Below are 26,235 nucleotides of genomic sequence, written 5' to 3'. Positions count from 1 at the left end.
ACTGGGTTTTGCTGTAGGGGTTGCAGCTGCTAATCTTCTAATAATTTATTAATAATGTGAGACATAAGTATTGTGTTAAATAAAGGCCAACAGGCCATCTATATGTAATTATTTTGCCCATTTATTTGATTTAAATGACTTGCCAATAGAAATAAAAAAAAAAAGACAGTTCCTTGTAGGTGAATCAGATTTGAAGGATTCACACTGTTTAACCTCTGGGTACCTCCAATAAGATGCTGTGTGGCTGAAATATACATAAGCTCACACAGGCTTTTTGGCTGAATGGTATTTAAGGTGGCCATACATGGGCCGATAAAAACTGCCGACAGAGCAAGTCGGCAGCTTATTGGCCCGTGTATGGGGCCCCCCGACGGACTTCCCCGATCGAGATCTGGCCGAAAGCCGGCCAGATCTCGATCGGATGGGACAAAAAATCCCGTCCATGGCACAATGCTCAACCCACATAGCTCAGATGGCAAGTACATTGATATTAAGGGAAAACATTTGGTTGCACTTGAAACAGAGGCCTGTAAATTGAATTCTAATGCAAAAGCCATCGTTAATAGGAACTAAAATAAATAAGAGCTACACGGAAGGTAAAATCTGACAAACAATATCTGGACAGAATCTCCTGTGTAGTTTTGCCTCTAGTATTAAAATAAACAAAAAAAAAATCCTTTTGTAGTACAGGTGTGGGATCTGTTATCCAGAAACCCGTTATTCAGAAAGCTCCGGATTATGCAAAAGCCGTCACCCATTTTATCCAAATAATCCACATTTTTAAAAGTGATTTCCTTTTTCTCTGTAATAATTAGAGATGCACCGAATCTACTATTTTGGATTCGGCCGAACCCCTGAATCCTTCGCAAAAGATTCGGCCGAATACCGAACCGAATCCAAACCCTAATTTGCATATGCTAATTAGGGGTGGGAATGGGAAAATATTTTTACTTCCTTGTTTTGTGACAAAAGTCATGCGATTTGCCTCCCTGCCCCTAATTTGCATATGCAAATTAGGATTTGGTTCGGCTGGGCAGAAGGATTCGGCCCAATCCGAATCCTGCTGAAAAAGGCCGAATCCTGGCCGAATCCCAAACCGAATCCTGGATTCGGTGCATCCCTAGTTATAATAAAGCAGTGCCTTGTACTTCAGCCAAACTAAGATATAATTAATGCTTATTGAAAGCAAAACCAGCCTATTCGGTTTATTTAATGTTTACATGATTTTCCAGTACAAAAATCCTTGCTTGTCTGCTAGTTGCAGAAGTACAAAATAGCTGCATGGTTTAGTCAGTAATGACTTCTAGGGTAATCTCAAACATAGTGTGTATGCACAGGGAAGCAAAATGGATTACACTATCTCACTAGCTACTAAAATATAATTATTGCTTCAAGATTCTTGCAAAGCCCATCTATTGCCCGTTACACCCCAAAAAATGAATCGTATAGAAAATACAGAGGCTCCTTTTATATATTCCTACACCTCACCTCAGTGATGGTGTTTTTAGTTGACATGATTTTCTGAATTATGCATATTAATGTATACATCCCAAATTTATGTACTTCTTTATTGGCTACTATATATAGAGTTTTTTAAATATAGTTTATATATAAGTTTTCGGTATCTGAGATCGATTTTCATTTCCACAAGGTACTCTATGTAAGCCTGCTTTATAGACTGAGATCTGAATAACTCAATTAATCTACACATACGGTACTTGTCCAAATAATTATTTATGCTATATTTCCCATTTAATCTTATTGTTTCTCTTTTCACAATATATCATGTTATATTTACAAACACCATTGTTTTCCGTGACATACCCGATATCTGGATTGCTTTTATCAAATTTACTCAGCTGAGCACCCATTTAATGTATCATTGCTTTCATGTGTTACATAGAAAACACTTCATCTTGGCACCATATATTTTAAACATATATACACTACTGTACAACTTCTGTACAAACTTTTAAAGCACTACTTAAATTTTAATTCTTACATTTTTAAAGAAGCTTACAATGAAATGTATCTATTGCTAGTGTTTTGCGTCCGGGTCAGGCACCATGCAGTCTCGAGCATCCCTCTGTGCCTATTTAATTACTTGAAGAAGGATCACTCAGACAGGAGCTAAAGCTACATTGTTAACAGCACTTTAACAGAGATCTGAAGGACTGTCATCAAATTTCCAGTCTACTGTGCTGATATTAAACACATTGGTACATTAATTTGATTTTCCGGACTTAATATATTAAGCACTCTAAAGAAATAGCAGAAGTTCGCTCCAATCAGTGTTTGCCCTTGTATTTCTATACACACAGACCTAGTTAAACCGACAGTGGGCCTTTATCCTACTAGAAAGAGTTGTTATCATGCTAAAAAATGCACTGTAATAAACTGCAGGAACAAAGGCTATCTTTATTAATTTTATGACCTGCTGGATAAGATTGTCACCAGTCAGGTCATTTTAATTCATTATAGACTGGGTCACTATAGTCAGGCCAATTTGTAGGGTATGGACTTGCAGAAAAGGCAAGAGTGTGAATTAATTTCTGAAAAATATAAAACAAATGGCAAACATTACCTAAAATTAAAGGTTAATGTTTGACATAAAAATATCCACCTGTTTAGATGATCACAGCAGAACAAACACTGGGCATTCTATTAAGTAAAGGCTGAAGGTATGTCTCATAGTTCATTCTAACACTGATACATAACTGCCACAAATGATCTGTGCTAGTTGGCTGTTTAGCCATCATCTTTCTATTCAATTCATTGCAAATCAGCTTAGTACGGTTAAGGAGAAGGAAAGGTTCAATCCCTGGGGGTGACAAATACCCTCACCCAGTACTCCTGTTAAAGGAAAACACTGGGTGGGTGCAGTTTTCTGTTAACAGGAGCACCAGCCCGGAATATCAGTATTGATTATAATCACTTGGGGTGGGGAACCACATGGATTTAACCTTCTCTTTTAAAGGGATACTGTCATGGGAAAAAACATGTTTTCCGATGACAGGATCCCTTTAAGGTCAGGTGATTGGGCAGGTTATATCATTACTTTCAGCTTTCCTTCTTCTTCAAATAGTTCAGACAAAGCTTGGAAGTATGATTAGTATTATTATCCTATTGCATCACAAAGGTAGTGCCATTGGTGCTTTAGTTCAGAATTACAGACACTCTATACAGGCCCCCGAAATTTTCATCGATCCACAATTTTTTGCAATTTCTCTTTAAGAGCATCTTTCATTGTAATAACAGCTTACACTAGTACCTAAACTAGCACCTAACGCAAGCAGTGCCTTCCATGCTGGGGAAAATCATGGCAAAATCTCAAAAAATTAATACATTTGCCCCTAAATCTAACAGAGCACAATAATAACTTGCACCAAAATAACATTTAAAAAACTGTGATCAGTTCTGTAAATGTGATCTCATCAATCCAGGCAATACTGTATAAGCTGTTTCACAAGGTTTACTAGCCTAGTGAAGCTATAATTGATTCTTGTACCCATCATTTGTTTATGTTATGTTATACCGCAAAATTGTAAAAGGCTACACATCAGTGACAGCTGCTCTCATTACATACAGTAGTAGTTCGACACAATTATCCTAAACTAAAAAATGTGAAGTTATACATTACACTTTATTTTTTTTTCTATGATGTCAGCTTGTTAAAGAGCTAGACTCCCCTCCATATAATTTTATTTTGAATGTGCATGGTCACTTTAAGGATTAAGCTAATGATGGAGGGATATGAGAAATGTGCAAGGAAGGCATTGGCTGCTATTTTGCTCCTTTTTGTGCTAGTTTAAACCTTTGAGTCTTGAAGGGACTGCTGCTTTGAGCTTGATGCTTTAGGATAAAGCAGGAACGTGCTCAGGAGGATTACTTATAAAAGGATTGCATTGATCTGCTTTGTAAGCAGAACTGGGTTGCTACTATACAAGCTTGTAAGTCAATAAAATATTTAGCAAATAGTGTAATTAAGGAATTCATTATTGTTTGCCTTATATTATGATTCAGTTTACACACAGTGACAGCCCAGTATCCTGCTCCCTGTAATTTGCCCTCAAATTTACTGTTAATCACCCAACCTGAAAATGCCGTTATTCCAGGCAGTGTTGGGCAGATTTCAGAGCATGCTTAGGAGTGTGGTCAGGGTCATAATGGGGTTTTGCCAAAACAGATGCCGGATTTTCAGATTCTTAATTTTTCCATCCTTGGGGGTATAATAAATCTCGAAAAATTCACGTTTTCTTTTTCCACTAAAAATTTGGATTTTATTGTTAAAAAAAAAGTTTTTTTTGGATTCAGGCTTTGATAAATAACCCCATTAGTTCTACACAATGGACTGCACATACATTAGTCACAACACTTTAAGAGGGAGTCAGAGAGACAGACACTTAGAATGTGTTCAAACTGTATAAGTGCCAGGGAAGGTGCACAGCTCAATATTATGTAATTTTTCAAGAGGACACCATATTTAATTTATCTATATAATACACAAAAGCCATGAATATCTTGTAAATGATATCCTTATAAACGGTGAGTAGTGATGTCATCAGTTATAAACAGTGAGTAGTCGGTGCTATACCTAGTAGTGATGCGTGGGTAACAAAAACTATGACTCACACTCAACCCTTACTAAACCCTAGAGAACTTACACCCACCTGAGTGTATGGTCCTTACCAGGCCTGGATTGGGGTATAAACAGGCCCTTACATTTCAAGTACATAGAGTATTTGACAGCCCCCAAGCAGCCTAATAAATAGTGACTGTCTATGGCATCTTACAGCAGCCCCTCTAGTATTTGCTAAAATCCACAGATTGCCAGTCCAGACCTGGTCCCTTACTTTTTCTTCAATCCAAACCTGCCAGTGATGTCAATGACATCACCAACAGGGAGAGTTTGTGGGAAGATCACAGTCAATGTAATGTGCAGGGCTCAAGGTGGCAGGTGGAAGGGAGGATATACCCTCTTAAACATTGAATTTATTGCACAAGTCTAGGGCAAGGTGCCAGCAGTTCTATGTGAGTGCTGTTCCTATTACCTACTGACTTTCTGGTTATATGGTGATGTTCAGTAAAACATCCAGAGAACTGGAATCATTACCTATGGTCAAAAGTGGAGTGCAAGTCAACTGGCCTCTGAACCAGGGTCGTACTGGAGCCTTGGGGGCCCACCATGGCTGCAAACAAGGGCCCTCCTGGCAGTCCCTGGGGGCCTTCTCCCATCCTCGAATTCCCTGGCCAGCCGTGCAGGTACATTTCTTTATGGGGCAACCAGGGGAGGAGGCCTGTGCCAGCTGGGGCCCATGAGGGCCAGGGCCCTCCCACCCTCTCTGCTGTTGCATTCTAGGCATGTGTATCTTCTGACTACCCCTAGTTCCAGCCCTGATTCTAAATAGTAAAATCCATCCATCCAAACCTTCACCAGCAACTCCACTATGTCACCCGATACTTAGGACCCGTGGGTGTCTGATATCTCAGTAGTTACTAGGAATGTCATCCATTTGTCAGCCATTTTGCATTTAAGTAGTACTGGATCCTCCAAATTCCCCAAGATCCAAGTCCCCTAGATCTACCCCCAATCTACCCACACTCTGCCCCCTGACATCATCATCCTGCCCCTGTGACATCATTGTCTCTTTACCACAGGCAAAAGGTGCTAGAACTCTATAAAATAGGAAAAATAAATACAAATATCTTGTAGCAGGGTTGTTGGGTATGAAAGTACCGTTTAGCTGAGTCACTAAAATTATCGTAATAACGGGAACCCCGCACCCCCTGGGCGCCGCCCACCAGCAATTCTCACTCCATCGTAGCTGCCTAGAAAATCGTTTCCGGTGGGGGGGGGGCTGCACGCCTGCACCTGGGCCAAACTCTGCCTAGTTACGTTACTGTTCTTATGGCAACATTTTCTTCAAACTTTTTCTTGTTGATTTGAACGTGTTACACCATATCTGAGGTGGTATACAATATGGGTGAAAAAGAAAATACACAAATACAGCTGTTGGTTCTCCTTAATGAATTACATCATGATGAATGATGCAAAGTCCCATATGGAGAGATGCAGAGCCTTATAAATATGGCATTTATTTAAACCATGTTTTATACCACAGCCCCCCACCGCAGTGAAATTGTATGCAAGGAATGATTCACTATTCTACTTAATCTATAATAAACATATAGGTATCATTATATATAAAAGATTTATAAAGCACTTATGGGCAAATTAAAGAATAGAAGCAATGATTGTTAATGGTCTAATCACCTATGGCAACTATTCAGCAAGAAGCATTTCCTGATCACCTGTTTAAAAGCATCGTATTGGGTGCTATGGGTTACTGCTCCTGGGCAAACTTGGTGCCTTTTATTACATATGGGGCAATAAACATATGCATTTGATAAGCTGATGGAGAAACAAACTGAACTAAATAAATATTCACTTTACTACTGTTCATATCAATAACTTTCTTTTTTCCGAATCTCTTTCAGGAGCACATAGAGAAGCTTGATCAAGAAGTAAATGCCTTTGTTGATTATTTGTTTGGACCAAGAGGTAAGCTTTTTCTTAACTTGTATAGTTATTTTATCTAGGAGCATCATCTACACTGTAAATGTAAATAATACAGTATATTAGTTTGAGTTGGTACATTTTTGGAGACAGCCTAACACCACTCACCAGAATGAGCTCCTAGAAAACTTTTTGGATCATTAAACTAAAATCTAACCGAGCAGGCTGTATTCCCCTTGTACAGTATTGATGCACATTCTCGGTTCTTTAGTCAATGTGACATTACTTTTCCACAATTATCCGAAATGTTTTGTTACAAAGCATAAAATGTTATACTGTATTTTTAAAGGGCATTTGACATTGTGCTGATGTTGTGCAGAGACCCGAGAGTACGTACATACTGTATGAAGGCAGCTTTTGGAAGGCGCTGGATGCTTATACATATAATATATAAAAAAATACACTTTATATACCTTAGGAAAAATCATTTCTGAAACCTAATGTTATCAACACTGCAGGCCTTTGAGCCTTTTCATGAAGAAGTTATTTAGATTAGCACTTTGACAGTAGATGTTGCAGGCAAATACTAGATTTATATTAATCAATGCCATGGGTTCCGCCCTCAAAATGCCCCCTCCCCTCTCCAGCCAGTTTCCTGGATAGCGGTACCCCTTCCTATCCATAATTTTGTTCCCAAACTACTGTACATTACTGGAGGCAGTATTACAATTTGTTTTCAGGTACTGAACAAATAATATTGTCTAAATGAAAGCTGTACTATTTGCAGTTCAGGTAATTTGCTAAATGTTTAACAATATCTTTCTCCAAATAGTGTTATCACAATGCAGTTATCTTTTGTGTACATTTTAAAGGGGTTGTTCACCTTTCAACACTTATTTTTATTTCATTACAAATGAACACTTTTTCCAATTACTTTCTAATTTCTATTTGTGACCTACTTGTTTCTATGTGTAAACTGTTCTAAATTGATACATTAGTTGATACCTTTCTTATCTTTGTCCCTGCTGAGCAGAATCCCTGAGTTTCATTAAAGGCAGCTGTTAGAATTGATACAATAGTTGCTAATATTCCACATGCATGTATTAATGTAGCAAATGGTAACAGTTCAGAATCTGCACCTGGATTACTGAGCTGCCAGGCTTAGAAATGCCAGAGACAGGGACATTAAACTTCAGTTCTGGAAAAACTGTAAAAAATAAAAAATTATTTCTGGTGAACAATCTGCAAATAGCTGAACTGAAAAAGGTGTTTGGAATGTGAATAACCCCTTTAAAATCTGTGTACACAATACTGGGTGGGTGTGAGCAAATACTGAATTATGTGTGTGCATATAACATTTGTTGTGAGCATATACATTGTATGCCCAAAGCTACTGGTGGCATCTCATTAACTCATAATAATATGATCATTGTGGTCTCTTATCAATTTATTAATACTTAGTTTAAGGTAGAAATGATGTATAAATATACATCGGTACTAAACAAAAAAAGCACTTGTTAATTAATGTTCACCTTTTGCACTTTTTAACCAACATATTATTCTGTTGAACTTTTTTTCCAGCTGATATGGTTAGCCCAAACATGTACATATCTGCTCGAGTGCCGCAGTTCACCTATTTCGTTAGAAGTACTGTTGCACTTAAGGGACAGCTGTGGCAGGGGGAAGCCACTATAGAGAGTATAGCAGAGAGACAGCTTTTGTTGCTGTGTTAATGACATTCAGTCAGGGCAGATTAGCTGTGTCTTTTTTGGATAAAGCTTAACTGTTAATCCCTCTGCCCATACTACTCTTTTAGATTCTTCTAAGTACCTGATTCCTTTTCTGTAACAAGGAGGATACATTTTCAACAGATGGTTATCATCAGACAGTAGCCAAATCAATGCCAAATTTCCTTCTTCTTTCTTTCCTTCTTCCTCCTATTACTTGATTTAGCAGGTATAATTTTAATTGTAACAGGAAGGTTGCTTAGAAGCTGTATTCCATGTCATGTAATATTTGTATACATACAATTGACACATTGCTATCCTAGAATACATACAATTTCCAATCTTATTTTTAATTTTTTTCCAAGATTTATTTTTGTCATATTATGCAGTAAGGGCAACCTTTATATATGATCACCAAACACATATATGGTTATAGCTCCCCAAAAGAGCATATACAGCACATGGCACATCTATTGTATGTCATTCTGAAATCCACAACACGGCCAATTTAGACTGTGGTGGACACCCATTCCCCCTTGGCATGGTAACCCAAATAAATGACAGAGAAGATGGCTCGTAGGTGAAGGTCGGCCACAGATTTATTAGATTGTTTTATCCAGTGATCCTTGCCCTCTTGTAAACACACATTTGTATAACCAAAGACCATTTATTTATAACTATTTCAAACAAACTGATGCCAGCCAACAGCACTGGGAATGTAATAACTATATTTTACCATATAATAATAAGGCAAGGATCAAAAATTCTGACAGGATATATTTTGGGGGTCTGTGGGGGGTCAAGTAGTCCTGTGAAACAGTCTGTCCCTATTGGAGATTGTGAGTTCAGGGACCTGATTTAGAATCCCTTCAGATGCTTCTTCATCTATCACTGGGATATCAGTGGCCCATTTTAATCGAAGTCTATCCAGGTGGGTTTCATAGGGCTTGCCTATGATTGCATATATCAGGGAAGTGGCTTTAATAGTGCGGGTTGCCTAAGGTCAAGGTCAATGTAAAGGGGTCTGTTTGGAAACTGGGCCTGGAAGGTTTGCTGTTGCTGGATGTACCAAAATAGCATATGGGATGGTAGCTGATGTGTTGCCTTCAGCTCTTGGAAGGATTTAAGTTGACCTCCCTCTACTACTTGTCCCAGGTACTTTATTCCCAGGAGGCCCACAAGCCTGTTTGAGGATGCTTTTGCATGTGTGGAAATTTGCTATTTCCCCATAGGGGTGTGCCTGGAGTCCAGGAATCTGACCGGGGGTAAAACTGTTTAAGATATATTACAAAGACTCTCGATTGGGGGAAGCTTGTCGGAGAGACCATACACTGTCCACATCGGCAGCTTATATCAGACCATGTATGCCACCTTTAAATGGGTCACAGAGCTCCCCCCCACAACATACCCATGTATTAGTGTTATGGGTTTAGGTGGTAAAACTCTCCCACTTCTGAGGAAAGAAGCTATTGTCACATCCTACCTTTACCCTAAATTGCAAGTCATTCAGAAACACAAGTTAGGAAAATATGGCGGACATAGGCTGCAATAAGACCTTCTACTTAGGCTGTCCTATGGCTGTGAGGTGCAGAGTATAGCCAAACCCAAGGCAGGTGTTCTCTATGAATGAGCACTAGGGGGGAACACCTATGCAATTTTTTCAATTACAATTTTTACCCAAGTAAATGACCATGATGGACTCTTCTATCTGAACCTTTCATGATGTACATAATCAGTGAATGCAAAATACATATAGATATGACTGATTTTGGATTCATATTATGTTCTCTTCTTGATTTACAGATACTAGGGTTAGAGGATGGTTGATGCTGGATTCCTACCTACCAACCCTTTTCCTGACACTGCTGTATCTTCTTTCCATATGGCTGGGTACCAAATATATGAAGGACAGGCCGGCATTCTCTCTCAGGGGTCACCTTATTGTTTACAACCTTGGGGTCACGTTGCTGTCTTTTTACATGTTAATAGAGGTAAGCTTTCAGGATTTAACATTTTCTAACATTTGAAAGGGGGAAGAACTCATTGCTTAACCCCATATCAGATAGGATTTAGGCTATTCCCTGTACAGTCTCCATGTATATACATAGGCATGAGAAAGAGCTTACCTGCCTGATCCAGCGACTGTTGTATTATGTGAAGCCTACACTTTAGCAAAGTGGTGTCTCTGTTAAGTTGTGTATTACACTGGGGTTCACCTCATCAAGTGTCACTCTGCAAACAAAATGTACCTTCATTCTACTACACTGAGAGAAAGCAGTTTACTGTTATGTAAAGCTTTGTCACCAAATACCTAGTAATTTATACAGTGCTTTGTTAAAAGAAATAAAATACCAAAGCCTATTATGCGAAGGAACCTTTTACTCTGATAAAGAGCTAATGGTGCACCTGCTTTATTTATTTTTTAACAACTAAGATCCCAGTTTATATACTCTGGTTATATTTATTTCAATTTGCATCCTTGTGAAGTCCTTCAACATGTGTTTTTGCAGAATTGCAATACAGGTATAAGATCCATTATCCAGAAACCTCAGAATTATGGGAAGGTGCTCTGCCATAGACTCCATTTTAATGAAATAATTAAAAATATTGCCTTTTTCTCTGTGATAACAGTTCCTTATACTTGATCCTTGTTGGTGGGAAAACAATCCTATTGGATTTATTTAATTTGTAAATGATGTTTAGAAGACTTAAGGTATGGACATCTAAATTACAGAAAGCCCGAAACCTAAGGTCCCAGGCATTCTGGATAATAGGTTCCATACCTGTAAAACACTATGTGGCACATTTATCAAGGGTCGAATATCGAGGGTTAACAAACCCTCGAATTCGACCCTCGAATTTAAATCCTTCGAATTCAAATATCGAATTCGAAGGATTTACGCAAATCCATCGATCGATCGATCAAAGTAAAAATCGTTCGAACGATTTGAGCGATTTTAAGCGATCAAAGGACTTTTCTTCGATCAAAAAAAGGTTAGGAAAGTGTGCTGTTGAAGGTCCCCATAGGCTAACATTGTACCTCGGTAGGTTTAAACTGCTGAAGTATGTAATCGAAGTATTTTTTAAAGAGACAGTACTTCGACTATCGAAAGATTTTTAATTCGAAACTTTCGAATCGAAGTCGAAGTCCGTAGTTTCATTCAAATCCTTCACTCGAGCTTAGTAAATGTGCCCCTAAATGTGTACAAAGCTTTGCCAGTACACATGTTGCAGAACTGCATTTCCAAACATTATTTACAGTATATGAATCTAGGCAGGCATTGTGTAAATAGTGTTTTTGGCTGCACATGATGGGTTACCCAATGATTTTTGAGCATGTAATCATCATAACAGGGCTGTAGTGGCTTAGGTTAGGTTGTATGCATTCTTAATAGTGAACTGACAGTGACCAGGGCGAGAAGGCATAAAGAATTTTGAATCATGGTAATGCACAAACCAAAATAAATAGGGATAATTCATCAGAAAAATGTTACATTTTACCTATATATTTATTTGTTATATATATTTGTCTTACTGCCCATAGCTTGATGGCACAGTCATTAGTATTGTTGTGCTTGGACTCCAATTTCAACTAGATTCCACCTAGAGTACTATTTGCATGGAGTTTTTATGTATAGGTGTTTATATGTGCAGAATTCCTAGCATATAACCTTACTGTTGCTTTAACCCTTGATAAAACATTTATAAAAAAAAAAGTCTCAGTTTTTTTTGTGCAGTTTTTATGTCCCCTTTAACACAGTTTCAAATATATTTTATGGTATTCTGAATAATTTCAAAATAGAAAGTGATATAGAGTGATATAGATGCAGTTTTATAGCTTCAGAGCTAGGGGCTTAGCTGTAGCCACATGGTGTATTCCACTAATTGCTATGATGGAAAATAAACCCATTTTTTATTATGCTAAGATTTCATTTCTCAGATCTTGCAATGCCTTTCCTCAAGCACCAGAACAGCACATGAAATACAGACGTATATGAAGGCTGTATGTGTTCTTCTGTATTTCTGTATGAAAAGAAATGTTCCCACTGAAAAGCATCCAGCAGTTTAACATTTGTGCCTGGATAAAAGTGACCTCTGTAACACTTCTAATTCAATATCCCTTTGTTAAGGCTTCATTTACAACATTCCTCACTTGTGATTATAATGATGGGAGAAAGTAGAATATGCGGGGGAGTATAATATAAAAGCACGTACTGTTCCACTAACAGCTACAAATCTATGGTTAATAAAGTAATTTTAGGTAAAAATTTGAAATCAAAAGTCCTTTGACTTAAGAGCAATTAAATGCTCTTCAGTATAACTTTTCAGCTTTTTTAATATTGACTTCATAATCACTACATAAAAATAAATCATATCAGGGAGAGGCAGAAGGGATATAGTATCCAGGAGTTAATTGCTATTACAGTTCAACTAGCTCATGAGACATCAGCAGATCAGGCCCAGAAGATGCTTAAAGGAGACATTTTGTGTTAAACATAGGAACGTACTAGTGTATTATACTATTTTAAATATAGAAGTAATGTGCTTAAAAAAAGGAGTGCTTCAGGCTGATTTATTGAATATGTCTGCAAAATCCCTACTAATCCCGCCCATCTGTCCCACTTCCTGCTGCCTCCCTTCCCAGGCTGTGCAGGGAAGCCCGCGACACTCAGCACACTGCATTGTAGGATGGGAACCAATCAAAAGCTAGGCTGACCTGATAGGGAACTGAAGTCTGTCTTTGCTTGTGTGACTGCAGGGCTGTGATTGCCCATTCCCCCCCCCCTACTGTGCTTCTGACAGGGAGCGTTAGGACACGCCCACCCTTCATTTGAAACAGGGACCGGAGAACATCTATGTAGAGCTCAAATAAAGGGGCTAATTTTGAAGACAATATCAATATACAGTGGGAGAAGCTGGCTGTCTGTACCTGTAATTTTTGGGGGAAATCAACTATAGTAGGCAGGTAAACAGATGATCGAGAGCTTAAGGACAGGGACACAGCGTCTTATAGCCCCTCTGGTAGTTCCTAACACAGACAGGTAACCTCGCCTGTTCTGTGCCCTGCTCTGAGAGACCTTCCTAACACTCTCAATAGCAGTAAATACCTTTACACAGAACAGCCTTCCTGTGGAAAGTGAGCTCCAACATGCAAACTGGACCACTGGAATGGATTGCCTGTTCCTTCCCAAGCACTATAGCTTCCAGGGCCAGCCAGCAAACTCCTTTAAAGGGATACTGTCATGGGAAAAATTTTTTTTTCCAAAATGAATCAGTTAATAGCGCTGCTCCAGCAGAATTCTGCACTGAAATCCATTTCTCAAAAGAGCAAACAGATTTTTTTATATTCAATTTTGAAATCTGACATGGGGCTAGACATATTGTCAATTTCCCAGCTGCCCCAAGTTATGTGACTTGTGCTCTGATAAACTTCAATCACTCTTTACTGCTGTACTGCAAGTTGGAGTGATATCACCCCCCTCCCTTTTTCCCCCAGCAGCCAAACAAAAGAACAATGGGAAGGTAACTAGATAGCAGCTCCCTAACACAAGATAACAGTTGCTTGGTAGATTTAAGAACACTCAATAGTAAAAACCCATGTCCCACTGAGACACATTCCGTTACACTGAGAAGGAAAAACAGCAGCCTGCCAGAAAGCATCTCTCTCCTAAAGTGCAGGCACAAGTCACATGACTGGGGGCAGCTGGGAAACTTACAAAATGTCTAGCCCCATGTCAGATTTCAAAATTGAATATAAAAAAATCTGTTTGCTCTTTTGAGAAATGGATTTCAGTGCAGAATTCTGCTGGAGTAGCACTATTAACTGATGCGTTTTGAAAAAAACATGTTTTCCAATGACAGTATCCCTTTAAACAGAGAAACCATTCTTTGTTTACACACATCTCCCTTGCAGCATCCAACTCCTACATTGGAGAAATTAAAGGTAAAACGTACCTTTTTACACTTCTCTGTGCTCATTCTACCACAACAGCCAAAAGTAAAACCAGCGCCATATATATAGTATACAATTAGTTTTTTTTATATATTGTATATGTCTCCTTTAACAGTGATATGTACATTGGCTCGGACTACCTGGTGGAAAGAGCAAAGTTAAGCAGAGAGGGCATGATGGAAGACGAGGCAGCAGCTCTATATGATGACTGCTGAGACCATGAGAGAACAGTAGATACATTGGGGGTCGGGAGTTTCAGCACTGGGTCAAATAGAGCAATTCAAATCCAATCAGTAACCGGGGCCGGATTTGTGGGCAAGTCACAAAGGTCTAGGTCTGCAGAGAGCTGGGGGCAGTCATTGACTTTCTGTGGTTGTAAATGAGAATCAGAGGAATAGGAATATTAGTTTCTTATGAAGAATGCACTGTAATTGGATTCACCGGAAATCCATGTGCGCTGTCAAGATATCCTGTGTTACTAGCTCAAACCACTATCTTTCAAACTGGCTGTAAGATTTCTTTTGCGCATCTAAAGTGATCATCCTGGGTTCTTTTATTACATTCAGACATAGCTGCGAGAGAGATTATAATGTGCATTTACTAGTCCTCAGTTCACCTAGTTTTGTCAGAATGATAAATTGCACTGTCACTATTTGCCTAGAGAGGTACATGGCACATTTCATTGTAGGTTATGTCCCATGCTGGCGAGTGTTCCAGATATCTGCACTGTATTCAAGGTTAACAAATGGGGGAGGATTCTATGTGTAGCAGTCATTTCTATTTTTTTGAATCTGTTTTCATCTTTTGTACTTAAAAAAAAGGAAATAAAGAAGAGGATTTGTCAAGTACAAAATTAAAGTGAAATTATTATATTTCTAATAAATGAGCACAGAAATGTAACCTATATGTTGAAGGATATACTGAATATTAACAGTTATAAGCAACCAGATTTACAGTTTGTATAGAACATGATACCTAGATTGTTTTAACAAAGATAATGGCTAACTAACCAATCACCTGAATGTTTGTAATAAATCATTTTTGGTGTGTTTTTTTCCCCTAGCTTATTCTTTCAACATGGCAAGGGGCATACAATTTACAATGCCAGAACCTTGATAGTGCGGGAGAAGCAGATGTTCGGGTGAGTTGGAACTTAAAAAGTGTGACAAGAACTTTTACAGTATTACTGCCAGCAAACATACTAGTTGCTCCAAACTTGGTCATTTGCAAAGTAACCATCTTTGCCTTTTTATTATCCTTTTAAAACTGAATGTACTTGGCTCTGTGCATGTCTTATGTTGCTACACGATTCAAATTAAGATTTATTTTATCATTCTTATTTGCAGGTGGCTAAAGTATTGTGGTGGTACTATTTTTCGAAAGCTATTGAGTTCATGGACACAATATTCTTTGTTCTACGGAAAAAGAACAGTCAAATTACATTCCTTCATGTATATCACCATGCCACTATGTTCAATATATGGTGGTGTGTATTGAACTGGATCCCATGTGGTCAAAGTAAGTGTTCATTATATGGTAATGTGTAATACATTTTTCACTGAATTGCCATAAAAACAACATTACAATGCAATAGACTCTCTCTATGTTGTTCTTTAAACAGGCTGTTCATCTTTGAGTTAACTTTTAGTATGATGTAGAGAGTAATATTCTGAGAAAATTTGCAATTGGTTTTCATTTTTTATTATTTGTGTTTTTTGAGTTATTTGGCTTTTTGGCAGCTCTCAAGTTTGCAATGTCAACAATCTAGTTACTAGGGTCCAACTATCCTTAGCAACCATGCACTCAGTTGAATAAGAGACTTAAATATGTAAAGTAGAGGGCCCAAATAGAAAGAACAGTAACAAAAAGTAGCAATAACTGTAAGGGGCCGATTCACTAAATTCGAGTGAAGGATTCGAAGTAAAAAAACTTCGAATTTCGAAGTATTTTTTTGGGCTACTTCGACCATCGAATGGGCTACTTCGACCTTTGACTACGACTCGAAGAATTCGAACTAAAAATCGTTCGACTATTCGACCATTCGATAGTCGAAGTACTGTCTCTTTAAAAAAAACTTCAACCCCCTAGTTCGGCAGCTAAAAGCTACCGAAGTCAATGTTAGCCTATAGGCTTTCCTAAGTTTTTTTGATCGAAGGGTATTCCTTGGATCGTTGGATTAAAATCCTTCCAATCTGTCGATTCGAAGGATTTAATAGTTCGATCGAAGGAATAATCCTTCAATCGTACTATCGCAGTATTTGCGCTAAATCCTTCGACTTCGATATTCGAAGTCGAAGGATTTCAATTCCTAGTCGAATATCGAGGGTTAATTAACCCTCGATATTCGACCCTTAGTGAATCAGCCCCTAAACGTGTAGCCATACAGAGCATTTGTTTTTAGATGGGGTCAGTGACCCCTATTTTAAAGCTGGAAAGAGTCAGAAGAAGGCAAATAATTAAAAAAAACTCTGAAAAATAAATAATGAAGACTAGGGATGGGCGGATTTTTTCAACTTGTTTTGCCGTGGAAATGACACCCATAGACTTGTATGGCGTCTTGCATCAAACAAATTTTGCCGCTCATAGACTTTAATGGGCGTCTGCAACATTTCACCAACGGCAAATTTTTGTCGAAATTAAACGGGTCGAATTCGCCCAAGCCTAATTTAGACCAATATAAAAGTTGATTAGAATTGGCCATTCTATAACATACTAAAAGTTAACCTAAAGGTGAACCACCCCTTTAACATATGCAATTGAGCTACATTATCTGCCATCACCCCCACATTACCACTGAACCAATCGGTCCAGGAATATACTTTTGGACAGTTGGCACACTGCTATTTGAACTAGTCCATTTGGGGAGGTCCATTTGCTAGTAAATCATTAGCTCATGTTTTAATAAAATAAAAAGACTTTATTAGGACATACAAGAAGCCTAATGCGTTTCGTGCCTAAATGGCACTCATAGGCTACAAATATTTATTGTTTTTCTCAACCCTCTATTTCATTCAGACACAATTAGTTAATTTGGACCTTCGGGTGGGGAGGTGCAATTTTTTTGTATCTGGTATGTGGAAGATTTTAGAATAAATACCCCTACTGTATCTTAACTGTTTTGTAAGCGAGCCTACGCATAGACTCATCACCACATAGTTTTTTCCAAAAGTGATTGATTTATATGAAAATGTCAGCAAATGTGGGTCCAGCTCAGAAGGAAACCATTTTTAGGTATTTTAGAAACTAACTTTTTTTAGAATAAAAAAAAAACATGTATGGGATTCATTATCCGGGAACAAGTTATCTGGAAAGCTTCAAATTACAGGAAGCCTATCTGCCATAGATTCCATTTTAATCAAATCACATTTTTAAAAGTTAAGTTTTCTCTGTAATAATAAATTGTTACCTGGTACTTGATCCCAACTAAGCTGTAATGAATACTTATTGGAGGCAAACAAACCTACTGTATAACATTTATTTAGTGTTTAAATGATTTTTAGTAGATGAAGTACAGTATAGTTACCAAATTACAGAAAGATTCCTTATCAGGAAAATCTTGGTCCCAGGTGTTTTGAATAACAGGTCCCATACCTGTAGTAACATGATACTGTACAAGTACAGTTTGTGAGACCTATAGGGTATCTCAGGCAGTACAGGGCCACAACAAACACTGGGAATGATACAATATAGTTCCCCAAATGCAGTATTGACCACAAATTAATTATGAGTTACACACAAATCAGGTATAATGGAAATACAAAATAGGGGGGTTGTGGGTGCTCTCCAAGGCTAAGTTAAAATGTGTTTCAATACAATGGAAGTGCTACTGATTTGGCCAATTAATCAATGCACATTCCCTGGTCCCCTGTCTCATACTGTAAGTAATTCAGTATATATGCAAGTGCATGTGTTTACAAAAACAGGGGTTTTTAGTTGCAAAGTAATGATCATAATGGAAATGCACAGAATAATGCAAATTTTAAGAAGTCCACCTTTTCATATTAAATCCACTGTAGATCTTACACTAGCAAGTTATTTTCTTGAACTTTTGTAATGTAATTGACATTAGAAAATCTCCCTTAAAAGAAAAAAAAGACATCATTATATACAAGTAATTCTTAATCAAAGCATAACTTGGGTTTATTATGGTTTTAGCAGATTAGTTTCCAAACACTTCTACATTCTTTAGCTTTATGAACTTTAACAAGCAATGTGCATGAAAGCCTATTAACAAAATTTCTTTGTTCTGTAAAGAGGGATCGGCCCACCCCCTATGTAAGTACTGAGTGGGAAAATGTAGACAAAAGACTGTGCAGTGGTTACTATTGCCTGATAGTTCTGCTACAATGTTGTACAGGCTGGTCCAAACCTACAGGACCAGTGGGTCAGTTGGGTTTAGGAAGGTACAACATTATTTAAGTGGGTTGCTGGCAGGTTCGAACTCTGTCCAAGACCCAGGTTACCAGAGATATCAGTGTGCTCTGATTTCCCCTCCTTCTGTCAGCCATGGCTTATTTATTCCAGACATGTCAGAGAGGGTCCACTGCAGGTATATCCTGAGCCTAGTTAGTTTAGGGTTGGAAGAGGGTGGGTTAGGGCAGACCAAGGCATCATTGTGGTATCTCCCGGAGTAGGATTTCAGTATATGTGTAGGATATAAATAAAAACATAGTGAAATGTCTTTGCTATGGTCTCTTTTTACTGACTATGCCCCTTTCTGGCTTTCCTTAAGGGGAGTACACAACAATAGTAGAGTCAGGGACAATGGCAGCTTGGGAACCCCAAGAGCAAAGGCACACTGTCCCCAACATGTAAAGCAGACCCCAATACAGAATGTTACTTGCTTCACAAACACTTGTGTCCCTGCTTGTCTGGTGATAATTGCAAAAGAAAGCATATTTCCTGAAAATTCTCAACGGATAAGCAGTTACATTCCACATAAACAATTGTTAAATCATACAGTCATACGAAAAAGTTGGGGAACCCCTCTCAGCCTGCATAATAATTTACTCCACTTTCAACAAAATTTGAATGCACATAACTGCTCAATACTGATTATTGGCAACACCAAATTGGTTGCATTAGCTTGTTAAGCCTTGAACTTCATAGGCAGGTGTGTCCAATCATAAGAAAATATATTTAAGGAGGCCAATTGCAAGTTGTGCTTCTGTTTGACTCTCCTTTGAAGAGTGACAGCATGGGATCCTCAAAGCAACTTTTAAAAGATCTGAAAACAAAGATTGTTCAGTATCATGGTTTAGGGGAAGGCTACAAAAAGGTATCTCAACTGTCAATTTCAACTGTAAGGAATGTAATCAGGAAATGGAAAGCCACAGGCACAGTTGCTGTAAAAACCCAGGTCTGGCAGGCAAAGAAAAATACAGGAGCGGCATATGTGGAGGATTGTGAGAATGGTTACAGACAACCCAAAGATCACCTCCAAAGACCTGCAAGAACATCTTGCTGCAGATATATCTGTACATCGTTCTACAATTCAGCACAATTTGCACAAAGAAGCCCTTTCTGCACTCATGCCAGTAATTTTGGAACAAAGTGCTTTGGACTGATGAGACATAAATTGAGTTATTTGGTCATAACAAAAAGCAATTTGCATGGTTGAAGAAAAACACTGCATTGCAAGAAAAACACCTGCTACCTACTGTGAAATCTGGTGGAGGTTCCATCATGCTGTGGGGCTAGTTCAGGGACTGGGGCTCTTGTTAGAGTCGAGGGTCGGGTGAATTTATTCAACCCAATATCCAATACCAAATATCTCAGGATAATATTCAAGCATAAGTCACAAAGTTGAAGCTACGCAGGGGTTGGATATTCCAACAAGACAATGACCCTAAACACACTTGGAAATGCAAAGGCATTTATGCAGAGGGAGTAGTACAATATTCTGAAATGGCCATCACAGTCCCTCGACTTGAATAGCATCGAATAGCATCAAAAATCTATGGGATGATTTGAAGCAGGCTGTCCATGCTCGGCAGCCATCAAGTTTAACTATACTGGAGAGATTTTGTATGGACGAATGGTCAAAAATACCCACACCCAGACACTCATCAAAGGCTATAGGAGGTGTCTAGATGCTGTTACATTTGCAAAAAGAGGCTCAACTAAGTATTGATATAATCTCTGTTGAGGTTCCCAGATTGTTATGATGCATATTTTCTGTTAATCCAATAAACTTTATGTCACTGCTGAAATACTACTGTTTCCATAAGGCATGTTTTATATTAAAATAAAGTTGCTACTTTGAAAGCTCAGCCAATGATAAACAAAACTCCAAAGAATTAAGAGGGGTTCCCAAACTTTTTAATATGAAGGATTGCTTCAGCTTCTTACCATGTTCTATTGGCCTAAAACTAAAAGCCATTGACCCCTTTGTAGAAACGATGGTGAATAAAATAAAATAATTATTTGTATATCTGCATAAAACAGGTTGTAATATGTTGCCTAATAACTATAAAATACTTTTATTTCAGGTTTTTTTGGACCAACGCTTAATAGCTTTATTCATGTTCTCATGTACTCATATTATGGTCTGTCCGTTATTCCATCCATGCATAAATACCTTTGGTGGAAGAAATACCTCACTCAGGCACAGCTGGTATGTAGTAAATATACAATATGGTACATTGTTGTGCACACTTTCTGTATCTGATTTCACTTTATTTTGAGTATAATATTCCCCACAGCATCTTCAGTCCATCAGTGCTATAACTGCGTCATGTTTTTTGGCTTATTTTCTGGTGCATAGTGATGATCTTGCTTTACCCTAGATTTAATATTGAATTGTTGTGAAACATTATGTATAGCGGATATGTAACCTCAACAGTGTTTAGTAAACAAAGCCATAAGTTGTTTAAAATTGTCAGCCACAATCTGCTGCTTCATTAGCTTCTATTTCAAGCTGTACTGCCCTTAAAGGGATGACTCATCTTTAAGTTTACTTTTATTATGTTATAGAATGGCTAATTCTAAGCAACTTTTCAATTGGCCTTAATGTTTTTTTTTTTAATTTATTATTTTTTTTTTTTTAATTATTCCAGCTATCAAATGGGGGTCACTGACCCCATGTAAATGATCCATAAGGCAACACATTTACTGTTGCTATTTTTATTACTTAGCTTTCTATTCAAGCCCTCTCCCATTTATATTCCAGCATTTAAAATCAATGCAGAAGCAGTAGGACATGTGACTACATTACTCTTTTTGGTGGGGCTGTTCACCTTTAAATTAACTTTTAGTATGATGTAGAGAGTGATATTCTGATACATTTGGTTTTTATTTATTATTATGTGTTATTTAAGTTGCGTAGCTTTTTATTCAGCAGACCTCCAGTTTGCAAATTCAGTAATTTGGTTGCTAGGATCCAAATCACCCTAGCAACCAAAAAGCCCCAGTTTTCTTTTTTTTCAATGTGAAATACAGATGGATACAGTTAGAAAATCAATGCTTTCCTTAAAAACATACTGCAGTTGAAAGATTTGTTCGTTTTGAGGATTAAGGACTGAAGAGGTGTTGGTGCTCGGTGATAATGCTGAGCAGCACTGAGCAACATCACTGAAAGAAACATTTACTTTGGGTTGCATCTCACTACTCATACAGGTCTACTGGCGGCCTCCGGCCTTAGAAAGAATGAACAGAGATTGGAGTTCTGGATTCCAGGATTTGCAGAACTGGAGTGCAGAACACTGCTCATTGTTTCCAAGTCCTGCAGCAGACTCCTATTGGCAGATCTGTGCACAATGTTTAATAAAACCATAATGGAAACAGGCTTATATTTGAATAGGGAACATGGATTTCAATTTAAAATTTTTGATGAAATGTCCCTTTTAAAACAAAAATCTTTCGCTTAGTTGATGGAAATACTCTATATTAAATTGAATATTTACATGTGGAATTATAAAAGGTCCAATACAAAATTAACTTTACCATGTTAATTGTTTAATCCGCTGCATCCGCAATAAATGATTATTTCTTGGAACTAGATTTTAAAACTGATAAACTTTGACACAGTTATGGTGCATTTATTTTAGGTGCAATTCCTGCTGACGATTACGCACACACTGAGTGCAGCAGTTAAACCCTGTGGGTTTCCTTTTGGGTGCCTCATGTTCCAGTCCTCATACATGACTACTCTAGTTATGCTTTTTGTAAACTTTTACTTAAAGGTAAGTGAATGGAAGGTTCATTATCCATATGCACATATTCACAGATCATTGCAAGTTTTTCAATGCAGAACAATTTGAAACACCGGTATGGGCTAAGTTATCGGGAATCCCGTTATCCAGAAAGCTCTGAATTAGAGAAAGGCCATCTCCCATAGACTCCATTTTAATCAAACTAATTCTATTTTTTAAAAACAGTTTCCTTTATCTCTGCAGTAATAAAACAGTACCTTGTACTTGATCCCAGCTAAGATTTCGAGTCAATTCTCATTGGAGGCAAAACAAGCCTATTGGGTTTATTTATTAAGTAGACTTAAGGTATGGAGATCCAAATTACTAAAGGATACCTTATCCGGGAAACCCCAGGTCAGGGTTCAGCAACCTTTACTATCAAAAGAGCCATTTTGCCCCATCGTCCACTAAAGAAAAATAGTCTGGAGCCGCAAAACATAACACAGCTTATAAACTTTTTTAACCTTTTTTTAATTTTAACTGTTACAATAACAGAATACAACAAACAGAAGTGCAGTGTGTATATGCAAGGCTACTTTGAAATAAATTAAACACTGAATAGCCCTATTAAATCCTAGTGTTCTCATCTGTTTAATGTGACTTCTGTTTCTGAAGCTCCATGCTGATTGTCTTTCTCTTGTCTTGAGTGTGTGACCGCAGTAAGGACCATGATGAATCATCTTGCTGTGGCTCAGTCTTGCCACTCCTGGGACGTCTATACAGCCCTCGCACCTGCTTGCAGCTTCTTGAGTGTGCTTACCGCGGTCGCACACTCAAGAAGCCACCAGCAGGTGCGAGGGCTGTAAATACGACCTGACAGGCAAAGCCGCAAGACTGAGCCGCAGGAAGCAGGATGAAGGCTGCATGAGGCTCTGCAGCCGCAGGTTCCCTACCCCTGCCCCAGGTCATGAGCATTCTGGGAAACAGGTCCCATGACTGTACTTAAACTGCTTAGATTAACATAGTGGTTCTCAGTCTCATCCTTCAGACTCCACTCATAATTGTGCTTGATGGCAACACAGCACTATATTACTAAACCACTTTAGGGCTCATTAATTACTAAATTCTAATGCAAAGGAACCAATAGCTATGTACCAAAAAAAATACTTTACACATTCTTCTTATTATTGATGGCTTTTAAATTATTTATCCAACTATGAACACCAAAGCCTTCTTGTAATAATTAGCTGCCACCAGAGGCGTCCACAGGAAATATTCCAGGGGGGGGGCATGAGGGGCCCTGCATTATGGAACGCATTTTAGGATATTGTCAGGAGAACGCTCCTGCATTCGCTCTCCTAACGAAGTAGTATGCAGACTCGCCTTTTATTATACTCAGTGATCCGAAGAGTCTGCAGTCACACCTCCGTGCTGCCCACACTTGCTGTTGCAATCTCCCCCCTCGTGGCTCGGTCCTCCCTACTTAGCCCTCAGCCTTCTGTGTTATGCGTTCAGCTTGTGAGCTTGGGTTATCAGCCTTGAGCACGGAGGGCTAAGCGACAAAGGCTAAGGGCTTTTTTTACAGGATATTCTTGGTTATTTTGATAGACTTCATTCCATTAAGTGCAATGTAAATTACAGTGTAAAATGCACATCTGACAGGGGCAGGGCTACACAGTTGTGTATGGGTCCCAATGAGGCCCTAATTAATGAGCAAGTTCAATATATCTTGGTATAATAGGTCAATTTTCAATAGATCAGCTTACCAATATTTTGTTGCCCTAAATTTATTTTGCTCTGGGGCCCAGTAATATCTAGTTACACCACTGACGAGAGATACCCCTGATCTTTTCTTTTTTGTTTCCTTTGCTTTCTTTAGGCTTACAAGAAAAGACCTTCCAAATCAGATCCAAATGGAATCCCAGTCCTGACTGAAATGAAGAATGGCTATCACAAAGACTTAATAAATGCAAGCAACGGGGTACTGCATAAGAAGGAGCAATAGTGTACTAAGAGGAGATATTCTTAAAAAAACCAATGCTTAAACAGACATAGGAATCCTCATACCTACTGACCGAATTCTGCTTGAAACAATTATGAAAAAAAAAACAACTGCACTGAAATATTAACCTGATAACATTTAGGCTTTGGGAATGTGCAGCTGAAGCTTTTGTCTAAATACTACTTTAATAATGATGCAGATGGAGAGCATTTTTTTAAAAACTATAGTCCAGAAAATGCCTTATGCCCTCCCACTGAAATTCTTTTACATTTTTTTTTAACAGTTTTAAATATATAACATAGGGCATTAGATGTGCTTGTGTTCGTCGTTCTTTGTGAAGATGACATGCTACTGTTAGCCAAGGTAACAACAAGAATCAAAAAATATTCCGGAATAACGAACTGTGACTGTGCCCTTTTTGGCTTTGAATACCTCCAATTTTACTTTACTGCTAAATCCTTATAGAACTTATAGGAGGGAAGGGTGCTAGAACAGTTCTAAAATAACATGAAACTGTCTAGTAAAGTCTTTTAAGGGTCACAATTGTCAATTAATATGATTGTATTGATTCATCAACTCTTCAAAAAAAAAAAAAAAAAGCCCTGAAAGTGATTTACTTTTATGTTAACCCATTAAATCGAATGCCCCCAATGCAATTTTCACAGTGCATGCACATTGCAGTATTACAGCAAATGTATTAAAGGGGTAATATTCAGAAACATTTGGAATAGTATCCTACCAGAAAGAGATTTCTAGTTGGATGAAGCACGAGACAGTAGTCCTACTGTTACACCATCACTTTAACTCATGTTCCCTTGTGACTCTTCCCAGAGCCTCGAAAACAACAATCTTGCAGGACATTCCATTTTAGTTCCTCTTTCAATCAGTTTTGGTTTAGAAATCGGTGACAATGGAGTTTGTGTTCAATCCATACATGTTTTGTTCTAAATGGACTGGTCTAGTAAAAATCTTCCAAACGATTTAAATTTACATTACTAGTTAAAAATTCAAATGCAAGTCCTGGCGGATCATGTAGATTTCATCATTTTCTTATTCCGCTTGCTTAGTATTGACTGGTTTAAAACTTATGCCAGCAATCAGAAATGGTAACCCTATACATACCAACATGTTATTCCTTCCTAAAACTGAAAATTAAAATTCCCTTAGGCTTTGTATGGCTCTCTTACACCATATGCATACTTATCTTGCTTCCAGCGCTATTGAATTCTAGGCGCTAAAGTGTCATGGTGTAGAACCCTTAGCATCAAGTGTGTCAAGGACACAATCCAACAATTATTAAAAAAATAATATGAACATGTGACAAGTGACCAGATTTCAGTCTGAAGTGACAAGCTTATCTCAAGAAGACTGAATACACAGGAATAATACATTGTGCATATGGGAAATTCTTTGGATAGCATAACCATTATAAAAAAAAATCCTATTTCATGAACAAAAGACAATATACTTACTGACATAGAAACAACTACCAGGTTTTCCAGCCACAATTTTAAAAACCTGATCCAGCTAATTCAACATGGCACCGCCTATGAATACAGTAATGATTAACAACTATATGTAGTAAATGCTTCTGATTTTGGTCTTCCATTTCTTATAATAGCTTCTGATCAGGTCTGGACTGAGAATTAAAATAGGCCCTGGCATTTGAGGTACACATAGGCCCAATAAGCCTACACAGAGGCCCAAACAACTCCCACCAGCCCACTAAATACTGAATTTCTATGGCACCTTATAACAGCCCCTCTGGCATTTGCCAGAACCCACAGATTGCCAGTCAAGGCCTACTTCTGATGCCCAGCTGGCTCCACAAGGTATAACAAGTTATATACAAGTTATACTCTTGCATATAACTTGGGGTGGTTCTGTCCTGTGGAAGTACAGGT

At 38.1% G+C, this 26,235-nt stretch overlaps 1 protein-coding gene across 1 annotated transcript in view; it reads left to right on the top strand.

The window, feature by feature from the left end:
- elovl2.L (ELOVL fatty acid elongase 2 L homeolog) overlaps nucleotides 1–24,930 on the top strand; it is a 39,551-nt gene extending 14,621 nt beyond the window's left edge. The window contains 7 exon segments of the mRNA NM_001094095.1: nucleotides 6,499–6,562; nucleotides 10,048–10,235; nucleotides 15,261–15,338; nucleotides 15,544–15,715; nucleotides 20,689–20,813; nucleotides 22,246–22,380; nucleotides 24,209–24,930. Of these exon segments, the coding sequence (NP_001087564.1) occupies nucleotides 6,499–6,562; nucleotides 10,048–10,235; nucleotides 15,261–15,338; nucleotides 15,544–15,715; nucleotides 20,689–20,813; nucleotides 22,246–22,380; nucleotides 24,209–24,334 (888 nt within the window). The 3' untranslated portion in view covers nucleotides 24,335–24,930.
- The last annotated feature ends 1,305 nt before the right edge of the window (nucleotides 24,931–26,235 follow it).

Source organism: Xenopus laevis, chromosome 6L (assembly GCF_017654675.1).
Source record: "Xenopus laevis strain J_2021 chromosome 6L, Xenopus_laevis_v10.1, whole genome shotgun sequence".
NCBI classification, from domain to species: domain Eukaryota; kingdom Metazoa; phylum Chordata; class Amphibia; order Anura; family Pipidae; genus Xenopus; species Xenopus laevis.
Note: the sequence above shows the minus strand (reverse complement) of the source record. Positions and strands in the feature narration are given on the sequence as shown.